Consider the following 14,789-nt stretch of genomic DNA (forward strand, 5'->3'; position numbering starts at 1 on the left):
ATTATATATTATTATATTATATACAGTTATTATATTGTATGAATGATACATTATTATATACAGGTATTATATTGTATGAATGATACATTATTATATTATATACAGGTATTATATTGTATGAATGATACATTATTATACTATATACAGTTATTATATTGTATGAATGATATATTATTATATTATATACAGCTATTATATTGTGTATATTGTATGAATGATACATTATTATATTATATACAGCTATTATATTGTATGAATGATACATTATTATATTATATACAGTTATTATATTGTATGAATGATACATTATTATATTATATACAGTTATTATTGTATGAATTATACATTATTATATACAGTTATTATGTTGTATGAATGATACATTATTATATACAGGTATTATATTGCATGAATGATACATTATTATATTATATACAGTTATTATATTGTATGAATGATACATTATTATATTATATACAGTTATTATGTTGTATGAATGATACATTATTATATACAGTTATTATATTGTATGAATGATACATTATTATATTATATACAGTTATTATGTTGTATGAATGATACATTATTATATACAGTACTGGATGTGATTATACTGAACACTATGTGTAATGGAAGGGTTAATAAGACCTGTGGTCACTATATATACAGCTATAGCCCTCCCTTTGCTCCAGGTGTCAGTGATAGGAGTTGGATGGTGTGTGCTTGCAGTTTCTGTATCAGCCAGCAGCCAGCAGTATGTGTGTGTGAGATATGAGGCAATGCACAGGGAAGGGAGAGACAGAGAGAGAGAGAGAGAGAGAGAGAGAGAGGAGGGGGGGGGGGGGGGAGAGAGAGAGATACAGGCTGGTTCCTTCTTTCTAGAGATCCTCATTCATTGAGACTCTCAGCCGCACAGAGGAGCTCCAACAGACCACCTGCACCCCCTCTGCTCCTCCCCACCCAGGGGGCTGCTCACTGGAAACTGATAGAAAGTGGCAAGAGAGCCCACCTTTAGCCCACCTCGCAGGCTGTCTTGTGTTTCCCTGGGACGTACAAAGGAAAGGGGGAGAGTAGAGAGAGATCCGCGGAGGAGCAGAGGCAGGAAAGAAGATGCACATTAACCAGGAGACTTCCACCAGCAAAGGTAAGAAGCCCCTCCAAGCCCCCCAGGGAGCTGTGTCCTTCAGGCTTTGTTATTGCTGTGTCAGGGTGCTTTACCTATTGCTGTGGCTGTTCATGTTACCCTCCACCCTCTGCCTTTTCTAGCAGGTGTACCCCATTCTTCCTTACTCTAACTTGTATCTGTGTGTCTTGGGGTGTGCTGTGTCCCTTTGCCCTGGATGTCCTACCTTGTCAGCCACTAGTTGACACCCATAACAAAACAACAACAACATAGAGCTGTGATGGTTAAATCTTAGACACTGGCTGAGCATCTTGGGCAATGTAGTCCATGAGGTTTGACATGATTGAGTTAGTGGGTCACCCCATGTATGTGTGTGTGATGGCTTAATACAGGGGTTGTATTGCATTGTTTGATTCAATCTTACAATAAGTACTGGTCCAATGGGTGTCAGTAATCCTGCCCAGCACATTATTGGGTGTGATGTCAGAGGGAAACAAGCACTGTGTACTTTTGGGTCCAGTATCAGCACTTCTGGAATCTGTTGTGCTCTATCACTAAGTAGGACTGTTATGGTTACACCTACCCAGAGCCTGAGTGTGATTTCAAAGCTGGCTATTGGATTAGTGCCATGATTTGACACTCAGTCCTTGGATCGCTTACAGGTGTGACAGCCCTCACCTGCTATTACCCTTTCTATTCTAACCTCTAGAATTCTTGAATTTTCAATCTCGCCTTAGGATTGTTCCTCCCTGTTCCCTGTGTTCCTTTCTTGGCTTTCTTCATGTTTTGTCCTGGTGATCTCCGCATGGTTCCGCCTCTGGTTCTTGGGTTTTGTTTGTGTGTTCTTTCTTTGCCTTTCTACTTTTCATAATGCCTTAGGCACTCCCTTGTTAAATATTAATTACTTTTTTGTTTGTGTCAACTGTCACCAAATGCTGCTTCCTCTCAGCTTTTCCCTCTACATCTTCTCCCGTTTCCACCCTGACCACAATCTGCTCTTCCAGTCCAACCACATTTTCCCATATTATCTCCATCCATATTATTACCGGCTTTCAAATGGCTTCTTCTCCTTGATATCAGTTTGACTTCCTGGCCTTTTCATCTTTCCACTATGTCTACTCGGCTGCTGTCCTTTTTTATTGTATTGTCCATACTTATTAATTAAGCTTTCCTAAATTCCATTATCTACACAACCTCCTCGAAAGTAGCTTCTCTTCTTCCCTCGTGTTACCTTCTCAATATTTCTTGTCTTTTTCTTTCTCTTTCTTTCTCTCTCTCTCTCTCTCTCTCTCTCTCTCTCTCTCTCTCTCTCTCTCTCTTTCTTTCTTTCTCTCTCTCTCTCTCTCTCTCTCTCTCTCTCTCTCTCTCTCTCTCTCTCTCTTTCTTTCTTTCTTTCTCTCTCTCTTTTCTCTTTATGTAGAGTTCTTTTTTGTGGGATCGCTATTTTTTTTCTCTAGCCCCCAAGAGAGAAATGATAAAGGATGTTCAGGAAGAACTCGGTAATATTTATCAATTCTTGCCTCATTTGCAGAATGATTAATACAATATGGATTTGTTATGATGAAATTGGTGAGCAGCTGATTTCGCCCCATTAGTTTCAGAACATGACATAGAGAGGGGGGGCAAAAGAAAAATAAATTGATTTATGGAGAACAGTTCTAAATAGAAACTGCAAGAAGAGCAGGGCATTGTTCAAAAATGGCACTTTCAGGAATGGTAATATGGAGCAATATGTGGAGTTATCAGGAGAGATTATACCGAGCAATAGGAGAAGACATTGAAAGAGATCCGATTATATATGGTCAATAGAAGGAGGAAGAGCAGGTTCTAACCAGAGTGGGATGAGGAGTCATTAGGTGAGACAGTATACGGAAACAGGTGTAGGGAAGAGCTCTCTGGAGAAATAGGAATGCTTTTATTGGTCAATTGAAATAATTCCGAGGAGGTTATATGACATAACAGGAGGAATTATAGGGAGGGTTATATGGAGTAATAGGAGGGGATATATGGAGTAATAGGGGGAGTTATAGTCAGGGTTATATGGAGTAATAGGGGGAGTTATAGGGAGGGTTATATGGAGTAATAGGAGGAGTTATAGTGAGGGTTATATGGAGTAATAGGGGGAGTTATAGGGAGGGTTATATGGAGTAATAGGAGGAGTTATAGGGAGGGTTATATGGAGTAATAGGAGGAGTTATATGGAGGGTTATATGGAGTAATAGGAGGGGTTATAGGGAGGGTTATATGGAGTAATAGGAGGGGTTATAGGGAGGGTTATATGGAGTAATAGGAGGAGTTATAGGGAGGGTTATATGGAGTAATAGGAGGAGTTATAGGGAGGGTTATATGGAGTAATAGGAGGGGTTATAGGGAGGGTTATATGGAGTAATAGGAGGGGTTATAGGGAGGGTTATATGGAGTAATAGGAGGAGTTATAGGGAGGGTTATATGGAGTAATAGGAGGAGTTATAGGGAGGGTTATATGTAGTAATAGGAGGAGTTATAGGGAGGGTTATATGTAGTAATAGGAGGAGTTATAGGGAGGGTTATATGTAGTAATAGGAGGAGTTATAGGGAGGGTTATATGTAGTAATAGGAGGGGTTATAGGGAGGGTTATAAGGAGTAATATGAGGGGTTATAGGGAGGTTATATGGAGTAATAGGAGGGGTTATAGGGAGGTTATATGGAGTAATAGGAGGGGTTATAGGGAGGGTTATATGGAGTAATAGGAGGGGTTATAGGGAGGGTTATATGGAGTAATAGGAGGAGTTATAGGGAGGGTTATTTGGAGTAATAGGAGGGGTTATAGGGAGGGTTATATGGAGTAATAGGAGGAGTTATAGGGAGGGTTATATGGAGTAATAGGAGGGGTTATAGGGAGGGTTATATGGAGTAATAGGAGGAGTTATAGTGAGGGTTATATGGAGTAATAGGAGGAGTTATAGTGAGGGTTATATGGAGTAACAGGAGGGGTTATAGGGAGGGTTATATGGAGTAATAGGAGAGGTTATAGGGAGGGTTATATGGAGTAATAGGAGGGGTTATAGGGAGGGTTATATGGAGTAATGGGAGGAGTTATAGTGAGGGTTATATGGAGTAATAGGAGGGGTTATAGGGAGGGTTATATGGAGTAATAGGAGAGGTTATAGGGAGGGTTATATGGAGTAATAGGAGGGGTTATAGGGAGGGTTATATGGAGTAATAGGAGGAGTTATAGGGAGGGTTATATGGAGTAATAGGAGGGGTTATAGGGAGGGTTATATGGAGTAATAGGAGGAGTTATAGGGAGGGTTATATGGAGTAATAGGAGGGGTTATAGGGATGGTTATATGGAGTAATAGGAGAGGTTATAGGGAGGGTTATATGGAGTAATAGGAGGGGTTATAGGGAGGGTTATATGGAGTAATAGGAGGAGTTATAGGGAGGGTTATATGGAGTAATAGGAGGAGATGTAAGGAGGTTATATGGAGTAATAGGAGGGGTTATAGGGAGGGTTATATGGAGTAATAGGAGGGGTTATAGGGAGGGTTATATGGAGTAATAGGAGGAGTTATAGGGAGGGTTATATGGAGTAATAGGAGGGGTTATAGGGAGGGTTATATGGAGTAATAGGAGAGGTTATAGGGAGGGTTATATGGAGTAATAGGAGGAGTTATAGGGAGGTTATATGGGGTAATAGGAGGGGTTATAGGGAGGTTTATATGGAGTAATAGGAGGAGTTATAGGGAGGGTTATATGGAGTAATAGGAGGGGTTATAGGGAGAGTTATATGGAGTAGTAGGAGGGGTTATAGGGAGGGTTATATGGAGTAATAGGAGGAGTTATAGGGAAGGTTATATGGAGTAATAGGAGGGGTTATAGGGAGGGTTATATGGAGTAATAGGAGGGGTATTTAGTGAGTATTGTTTTTTAGAGGAACGGGAAGATTGAAGGGGTGACTGTAGTATAACGTTACGATGAGTTCTCAGGGAATAGCAGGATAGTTCTGGGTAAATGTTATACTTAGTATCTTTAATATAAATATATCAGCATTGTCTGGGATTACAGTGTCACACAGAGCTGCTCACCTTATCAATACAACTCATCCCCAGAGGCACAAGGCAGGGTGATCAATAGTTAAGGCTGTTAAGGCTCCTATAAAACCGGCTGGAAACTGAAATTAAATACTTAATTACTGCTACAATTTCCAGTGATTAAAGTGCACTCACAGTGACAGTGTTCCCAAATGTCATTTTACATTTCGCTTATTGTTAACCCTCTCAGCACCAGGGTGACCAGCAGCTCACAGCTTGATATTGGAGACACACTAATCTGCAGGTTACACTGAGCCTTGTAGTCTTATAAAATTGTATATCAGAAACATGGCAACATCACGTTCTCATTAGCATCCTCGGTATAAAAGAGAGGTGATTCTCTATTACAGCTCATTCTGTGATGAACCAATTTATATTCATAGCTCCTCCTCCTACGCTGTATAAATTCTCTCCCAATACTCCTCCTCTTGCTCTATATAAGTCTCACTTTAACCCCTCACTTCACTCCATGTCAGAGCTCTCTATAATTTATCCTACTTAATATGAAACTGTTCAATATAGCTCAATATAACATCATTATATGGCGTATTATAGCCTTTCACAATATATATATTTATAGTTAAATAACATCTAAATTAAGACCTGTCTATATCTTCATATAATAACCTCTTGCTGTTGCTTCCCAATTCTGCTCCATCTAAGTCTTGCTCCACAGAACAGTCCCCTATGACTCCCCCTGTTGGTCTGTATAACATGTCTCCATAACATCACTTAATAATTCATATTCTATGAATACTCTTCACTCTATATAATCCTGTAATTGTTTGAATAGTCTGCATATAACACCTCCAACCCTATATTACACTATGTTTATCTATGTCTCATATAAACTCCCCCCATTACCCCACATTGCAGGAATATGAAAACAAAAATGATACATTTAATGGGACGAACTATGCTGATTATTCGTACATTTTTCATACAATTCCAAAATCTATCAGCTGGTAACAGTTTTGTGAACAGTCTGTGAGCAGTGATCTCCTGACGCGCATGGTGCGGAGCACGCTCTCTCCATAGTAGGAGAGCCAAGGGGCGTAATGTGTCCTGCATGTCTAAGTTGGACATATCTTGGACGGCAGAGGAAGAAGTTTGAATTCATTCTGTAAAGTTATCGATCCAGGGGTAGTCTTATAGCTCTAGCAACTTTTTTTTTTATTTTTAAACAAATTTGTGAAGTTATAAGTCACAGTATGCAGTGTGTGACAGGGGACTAGTTGTACCCTCTCCAATGCTCTGCAGTGACCACTTAAACTGCTCCATATACCGCCTTCTAATGCTATATGTGTAGCCTGTGCTTTTTGTTGCTCCGTATAATCTCTACCATTAAATCTTGATAATTATCCATTTTAAATTACTCCAGATTTTTGGAAAAATATTGTTTAAAATCTTTCCTCCCATTCATCCATATGATCACTGTATTGGTGATCATATGCTAGTGCTCCTAAGAATTACAACCTGGTAGCTGCTCATTTTTTTGGTGCCTGGAGGTCCTGGGTCCTGGGTAAGAATGGTTTGACATATTACCTGGAGTTTGTTAGGTGTTGCTACCCATCTCCACTACTTCCTCTGGTCAGCTGGTAATCCATCAGCAGATGTTCTCAGCTAACCAGCTAGCCCTGCTTAGGAAGTAGTGGCGGCAGGGAGCAATGCCTTGCAGACAAGATGTCAAACTGTTCTAAAATGTTTCTGCTCCTAAAAATGGGGGAGCATGACACGCCGGAGAACTCCTTGCACCATAACCAGTATAGTGTGCTGCAGTGATTATGGTGTTTAGAGTTTTCCTTTAAATGGTCTTTGTTCCAAAATCCAGTGTTTGCAAAATACACTTGGTTTGGTTAGAGTATTGCTTTCTGTTGTGGTCTGCCCCTCACCCCCAACTTCACGTAGGGCAGACTAATGTTGGCATGAAAGGAGTGAGGCTGTGCCGCCATTGGTTGTCTGGTCCTAGCATGCGATGGCTGCTGGCGTTAAGTTGCCAGGTTTGCACAGAATTGACACTAGCTGGAAACGCTGCACATACAGACCACAGGCACCATGACCACTTCAGATCAATGAAATGTTCATGTTGCCTGGCGTAACCTTTTAAAGGAACACTAAGCATTAGGAATACAAAACTAAAGGTCCGCCCCCCTGGGGTGGCTAAAATCCTTTATACACTTTCCTGATTCCAGGGCTGAGGTTCCCCGGTGCTGGATCGGTCTCTGGCGATGGCGGAATCTAACGCACACACGTAGCAAGCGCCATGCGCATTAGACCTTCCCCGTAGCAAACCACTGAATCAATGCTAGGAGACAGTCACTAAAGGTTGCCTTAATCCTGTAATATAAACATTGCAGTTTCTCTGCTTTACATTGCTGGGTTAAGGGGACAGGGACACTGCACCCAGACAGCCTCAATGAGCTGAAGTAATCATGGTGCCTATAGTGTCCTATTAAGCAGTAAAACATCCTAAAGGATATCAAATCCTTTGAGTTTGAGGAAAGCAAAGTGTGGCAGAGAATCTATGGCACAGTTTAAATGCCACTTTTTATAGTAAATCCTAGCTCTCGACTTATGGGAAATGTATTTCACAAACATCTGAAATGCTAAGCTTGCTCGCTGTTGAAGGGTTAACAGATGTCATCTCTATGGGCTTTATTATTACAGGAATCAAAAAATGTGTACTTAAAGCAGGATTTGACAGTCTTTCAGGCGCCGTGTGTACAGCTTTGTTTACCTGTCCATCATTACTGATTGTCATCATTTAATGTACATAGATGCAAACGGCACAACATTAACAGCTACACACAGACAAGGTTGAATATGCGTCTCTAAGAGATCATTTTATATCAAAAACTGGAGTTTTATATATTTAAATAAAATATGGTTTGCGCAGTATTGAGGCTTTTGAAGGTTTCTGTGTTTAGTACAATTGTTAATGCACACAAATCTTTCTGTGTAATATTTTGTATTGTTTGAACAGTGCCAAAAGCTTTTGTTTGCGCACTGTCAGTGTCAATGGATGCATGTAATTGGTCAGGTATATGCACATCTGTGTGCCTGTGTATTGTGTGTTACGCTCACATAGTCTGTTTGTGTGTCTGTGTCTTGTTTGTGTGTTATGCTCACATTGTCTGTTTGTGTGTCTGTGTCTTGTTTGTGTGTTATGCTCACATAGTCTGTTTGTGTGTCTGTGTCTTGTTTGTGTGTTATGCTCACATTGTCTGTTTGTGTGTCTGTGTCTTGTTTGTGTGTTACGCTCACATTGTCTGTTTGTGTGTCTGTGTATTGTGTGTTAAGCTCACATTGTCTGTTTGTGTGTCTGTGTCTTGTTTGTGTGTTATGCTCACATTGTTTGTGTGTCTGTGTCTTGTTTGTGTGTTATGCGCACATTGTTTGTGTGTCTGTGTCTTGTTTGTGTGCTATGCTCACATTGTCTGTTTGTGTGGATGTTGGTGTTCCTGTGTGCGTTCAACATGTGTGTGAGCTTCATAGAAGTCAAAGCGAACCTGTTTTATGTGCTTTTAGTAAATGAACCAAGTCTATCTCCCCCCATTGTTTTGTACTTCGGGGTGGAATACATGCACTCAGTAAACACATGTGAGTGATGGAGCCTCCCTGCCGTTTGTGATTCTGCTCACAATTGGTGTTTGCAGAGAGAATTCCTTCCGTGCAGAGAGCTGCCTCGCACACACCCACTAACTAAAAATAAACAAAGCTTTAAAGGAACACGCCACCCACTCGAGCACGAGTGGCTGACTGAGTAGGATTGTCCCCAGGTAATAAAATAACCGTGGGAAAAGTGAACCCGCGCTGTGCTGACTTGTACATTTCTAAAACCATTCAATCCCCTTCCCTCACGGCAAGAGAGGCTGCAAGACAAATGCTGCAGGCCACGCTCGCGTTTTAACTAGTCGAAAGCTGGTAAACAGGCTGGTGCCTCTTGTACCCCTCTGTATCCGTGTGCCATGTTACCATGCCTGCACCTTAGGGGTTAAACTCTTTGAATGTTGAACATCGCCTGATCTTTTGGTTCTGAAGGGGTTAAACTAAAAATGCATCAGGGCACCGTGCGGCTTTTGGCTCGATCTGCCTGACTGTTGGAAATTCTCATCTCTGCTACTTACGTGGCACCTGTGGCGAACCAAGTGGAAAGTGCAAAAAAAAATGCTAATCTGTTACCGTGTTTCTGCATTGCATTCATTGAGGATTCCACGCATGGAAACCCTACATAACTTGGCAAACACACATCATAAAACAAGCACGTGAATCGTATATATAATGTACCAATAGACCACATTCTAACAGTGTGTGCTCCCAATTTCCAGAAAGACCCATGTCGAATCTTTAGTGAGCTTTATGTTTAGACGTGTTATGGGGGACTAAAAAGGGACTAATGGGGGACATTTTATTAGGGTTACCTTTTAAGGATGTTTTTATTATTGTATTTCTTAAGGAGATAACGTAAACTGCCATCTGTGAGCGTCATTTTGTAATGCAGACACATTTTGAGGGTGTCTCCTGGTTTACACTCACTACTTGGAGACAGCCATCTTTAAGTCCTCTGTGGTGAGAATCAGGGCTCATTCTATCATAGACTACGCCGGTTATCAAGAGCTTGCGCGTGTTTCCAAATCATGTTGTCTGGTGCAAATGTCAGGCATCTAAAACGTGTCCTGTTAGTTACTTTGTATTACAGTAACTGCTAAATACGGTAATAACATCTGGTAACCAAAACCTTATTGAAACCAGAGCAGCTATTGGGTCTTCTTTAAACTCTTGCGTCATTAAGCTAAACTGTTATTGTACATATCAGTGCAACGTCCCAGCATTCACTGAGGGGTCAGAATGGGGGGGGGGGGGGGGGGTGGGGTCATAATTATAGAAAATATTTCATGTTGGCTTTTTTTGTTTAGTGTCCTTGGACCTCTACGTGGCAATTTGTACCAGTGGCGCATTAAGGTGGGGGGGCATCTCCCTCCCTGGTCCGCAGGCACCGTGCAGGCAGCCGGCATGGAGAGAGGAGGGAGAGAGGACCCGGGAGCTCAGCCTGCAGCTCCGCTGGGTCCTTCTCTCATGAGCATGGAGCATTGCTGCGGTTACCAGTCCATGGCAACACTCTGGATCTCGCGAGAGTGAACTCTAGCCCTGGAGCTACGGGCTAGTGTTCACTCTCACCACTGGTACCACCAGGGATCAAGAAATGTCCCCCCTCCTCCCAGTAAAGGTAAGAAGGGAGGGGGGACATAAATATATTTATTTTTATTTAAAAAAAAAAAAAGGAAAACATTATTACAAAGCCTCCCTACCCTCCTTCCCCACATACACACACTGCCCCACAAACACTGCCACCCATACACACACTGCCCCACAAACACTGCCACCCATACACACACTGCCCCACAAACACTGCCCCCCCATACACACACTGCCCCATACACAAACTGCCCCACAAACACTGCCCCCATACACACACTGCCCCATACACAAACTGCCCCACAAACACTGCCCCCCATACACACACTTACCCACAAACACTGCCCCCATACACACACTGCCCCCATACACAAACTGCCCCACAAACACTGCCCCCCATACACACACTGCCCCACAAACACTGTCCCCCATACACACACTTACCCACAAACACTGCCCCCATACACACACTGCCCCCATACACAAACTGCCCCACAAACACTGCCCCCATACACACACTACCCCCCACACACACTGCCCCACAAACACTGCCCCAATACACACACTGCCCCCCATACACACACTGCCCCACAAACACTGCCCCAATACACACACTGCCCCCCATACACACACTGCCCCACAAACACTGCCCCCCATACACACACTGCTCCACAAACACTGCCCCCCACACACACACTGCCCCACAAACACTGCCTCCCATACACACACTGCCCCACAAACACTGCCACCCATACACACACTACCTCACACACACTGCACACCCATAGACACATTGCCCCCCACACACATACAGTGCCCCCCATACACTCACAGCCCCAAACACACATTCACTGCAAGCCTCACACACACACTGCAACTCTCACACACACTGCCCCCTCACATACACACTGCAGCGCTCTCACACACACACACTGCCCCACACATACACTGCCCCCTAACACACACACTGCAACCCTGACATACACTTCCACCCTCACGCACTCACACACACACTTCACCCCTCACACATACCACTGCTCCTATGCCCTATAGCCCAGCGGACCCCAGGTAAGTTGTCAAACTGTTCTTAAGCGGTTTGACTACTTACTCTGGGATGGGATCCTGGCACTACTGGCACCATAACTACTACACTGAGCTGTAGTGGTTATTGTGCCTGGATTATTTCTTTAAATAATCTAAAAGTGCGCCTCCCGAGATTAGGCTCTGGATCCGCCACTGATCTGTACCCCTGCCAGAATACGTTTCTAACAGGTGCGACATTCCCAGTTGTCAGTATGTGTTATGTACTTAGAAAGAGAAAACCTTGTTAATCTCTTAATCTCTTCCTTAATCCCCTAAATTCTAAGTATTGATTTAAAGTCTTTAAGGTGCTGTCATTTCTTTTTTAACCATACACCAATCAGATAGAGCTGTTGAGCTCTTAATCCAATGCCATAAACATGTTCTATAATCATCTCCCAGTAAAATGGGCAATCCGTTCAAATATTTAGGAAATTACTTTGCCCTGTAGGCTCTGGGTTTGGCAACTGATATTCAGACCTCTCGAAGAAAGGAGCAATCACAGGACGTTGGAGACATGTATTCCCGGGGTGCCCAAAAGGTGGATCCACAGATGGTGTAGAACTACAAATCCCATGATGCTTTACATGATTTCGATTGACATGGCATCATGGAAGTTTAGTCCTAAAACATCTGGGGATCTACCTTTTGGACACCCCTGTGCTAGGCAGTCACCTAGGGTGCCCTACAAGAACAAGAAGGATGAGCTCATTAGACAATAGTACAAGTGACAAAACAGCAACCCACATGTTTATAAGTCATTTGTCAACTTACCAGAACCTACATATCCCTCTGAATTACGTCTGAGAATGTGCTCTGCTTGGTACGGACAAACCCTGACAAGCAAGCACAGTCTATTGTGTATTTATACAATTAAGCTTTCAGGTCTCTCTTTTAGTCCAGCGATGTCCAAATATTTAATGGGGCCGTATATCTTTCGTGCTGTGAAGTCAGACCCAAATAAAATGATGTATTACAGCACACACCATATTTTGCAGCAGACTAAGTGGGGGCCGTACATGGGGCTTCAGGTACACGGGATTCCAATCGGACAGCCTTGCCCGAGTCAATGTGTCACCATTATTATTTTCCTGTACTGCTATTAATAAGTATTAATCTCTTCAGTAGCTTTAGAAGCCGACGAAATGGACCAGGCGCCAAATTATTAAAAATAAAAGAAGGGACGAGGCAGCAATTTTACCCGTGTTATTCTTCTTCCTTTATTAGAACATGCCATGGTTAGCGCCTCTCATTAAAGGCTGGAATAGAGCTACGAAAAGAAATAGATTCATAAAATAAAGAAAAAAGTCTTTGCGGTGTATCTGGCTTTATGAGCTTAACGTCAGCTTAAATGGAACAAAAATGGAATCTCGGAAATAATCTATCAATGAGCAGCTGTGAAGACACATGGTTAAATATTATGTCCATGTATTGTTTCTGGGCTGCTAAGAGCATTTTAGTAAATGTGGTTTATAAATAATTACTTGTGCAGCCACCGATTGGGGGTGTCACAAAACAAGATAAACAGTGGGATCTTTTTCTATGATCCCTGTGCCACCCCATTTGATCACAGAGCAGTATTTATTAATTGCATCTCAGAGATGGCGGTCTCTGATAGATTACGCTCTATATTTAACCATAGACAAAATGTGAAAATTATTTGAATGCAAGAGCGTCAGAGAGAGAGAAAGACAGAGATCCCCAGGCACCTAACCCAGATCCCAAAACTGCGTGAACATGCCTAGCTGTAAATGAGACACAAGGCATAAGAAAAACAGCAAAAGAGCCTCAATACTGTCCTAATGTTTTTTATACCCCACGTCCTATAGACTGTAAGGTCGTCCTATAGACTGTAAGCTCGTCCTATAGACTGTAAGCTCGTCCTATAGACTGTGAGCTCCTCCTATAGACTGTGAGCTTGTCCTATAGACTGTGAGCTCGTCCTATAGACTGTGAGCTCGTCCTATAGACTGTAAGCTAGTCCTATAGACTGTAAGCTAGTCCTATAGACTGTAAGCTCGTCCTATAGACTGTAAGCTCGTCCTATAGACTGTAAGCTCGTCCTATAGACTGTAAGCTCATCCTATAGACTGTGAGCTCCTCCTATAGACTGTGAGCTTGTCCTATAGACTGTGAGCTTCTCCTATAGACTGTAAGCTCGTCCTTTAGACTGTGAGCTCGTCCTATAGACTGTAAGCTCGTCCTATAGACTGTAAGCTCGTCCTATAGACTGTGAGCTCGTTTGAGCAGCTCGTTTGTTCCTGTAAGTTTTCTTGTAATTGTCCTATTTATACTTAAATCCCCCCTCACATAATATTGTAAAGCGCTACGGAATCTGTTGGCGCTATATAAATGGCAATAATAATAATACGAGGAAGATCGAGACGACATGACGTGAGATGTAGAAATGAATGAATGAGAGCAATGATGGGGAATAATAGGATTTGGTTGGGTACATTGAGATAATAGCAGCGGTGTAGGTGCATGAGGCATATACAGGAAAGCACTCACAGGGAGAGGGACACAAATTAATGTATAAATGAATGGGACACAAAAGTTGGATTTAATTCCAATGGATGAATGATATGGTATGAAGAAAGGGAGCCACTTAAAGGATTGTGGGTAATAAGTAGGTCATAATAAAGATGGGAGGGTGTAAATCAGTTACAACGAGAGTTGTGGTGATATATGTGGCACAGTAAGTGAATGAACAGGAGACTAAATACAGGAGGAATCAGGGCCGGACTGGGCATTAAAAGCAGCCCTGGAAAAAAATTTTTTACCAGCCCCATAATGCGTCGCGCCAGCATAGTGTGCAGATACAGAGTTAGAAAAGAGAACTTAAAATTAAAAATTATTACTCCAACGTAAAAAAAAGCACTCATATGGTTCAAAATAAACAAAAGTGCTGATTTATTTTAAGCAGATGTGCCTTTGCATGTAATCAATGTTTCAGTCCAACTACCATGACATATTAAGGAAAGCTTGGTAATGGGACTGAAATGGTGAATGTATGTTGGGCACAACTGTAAAAAATTGACGTTATCTTGTTTACTTTGAAGTCCTGTGGGTGCGCTCTTCACTTTTAAATATGTTATTGTGCTGGAGTGTGCACCTACCTAGCAACAAGACTGGGCCAATATCTGCTCATTACATATGGTACATATTAATGACATTTCTCTGTGTATTATGCATATATAAATGTACATTAATATATGTGTAAATATAATAGACATAATTATATATATATATATATATATATATATATATATATATATATATAATACACACATTAATATACATGTCATATACCAGT

General features: G+C 41.8%; 1 protein-coding gene across 4 annotated transcripts in view; it reads left to right on the forward strand.

Moving 5' to 3' along the window:
* Nucleotides 1-870: 870 nt before the first annotated feature.
* SYT7 (synaptotagmin 7) overlaps nt 871-14,789 on the forward strand; it is a 269,778-nt gene continuing 255,859 nt past the window's right edge. For all 4 annotated transcript variants that reach the window (XM_063438636.1, XM_063438637.1, XM_063438638.1 and 1 more), the window contains exon 1: nt 871-1,144. In XM_063438636.1, coding sequence (XP_063294706.1) covers nt 1,111-1,144 — 34 coding nt within the window. In that variant the 5' untranslated portion in view covers nt 871-1,110. The remainder of the gene's footprint in view (nt 1,145-14,789) is intronic.

This window comes from Pelobates fuscus, chromosome 12, assembly GCF_036172605.1.
Source record: "Pelobates fuscus isolate aPelFus1 chromosome 12, aPelFus1.pri, whole genome shotgun sequence".
NCBI classification, from domain to species: domain Eukaryota; kingdom Metazoa; phylum Chordata; class Amphibia; order Anura; family Pelobatidae; genus Pelobates; species Pelobates fuscus.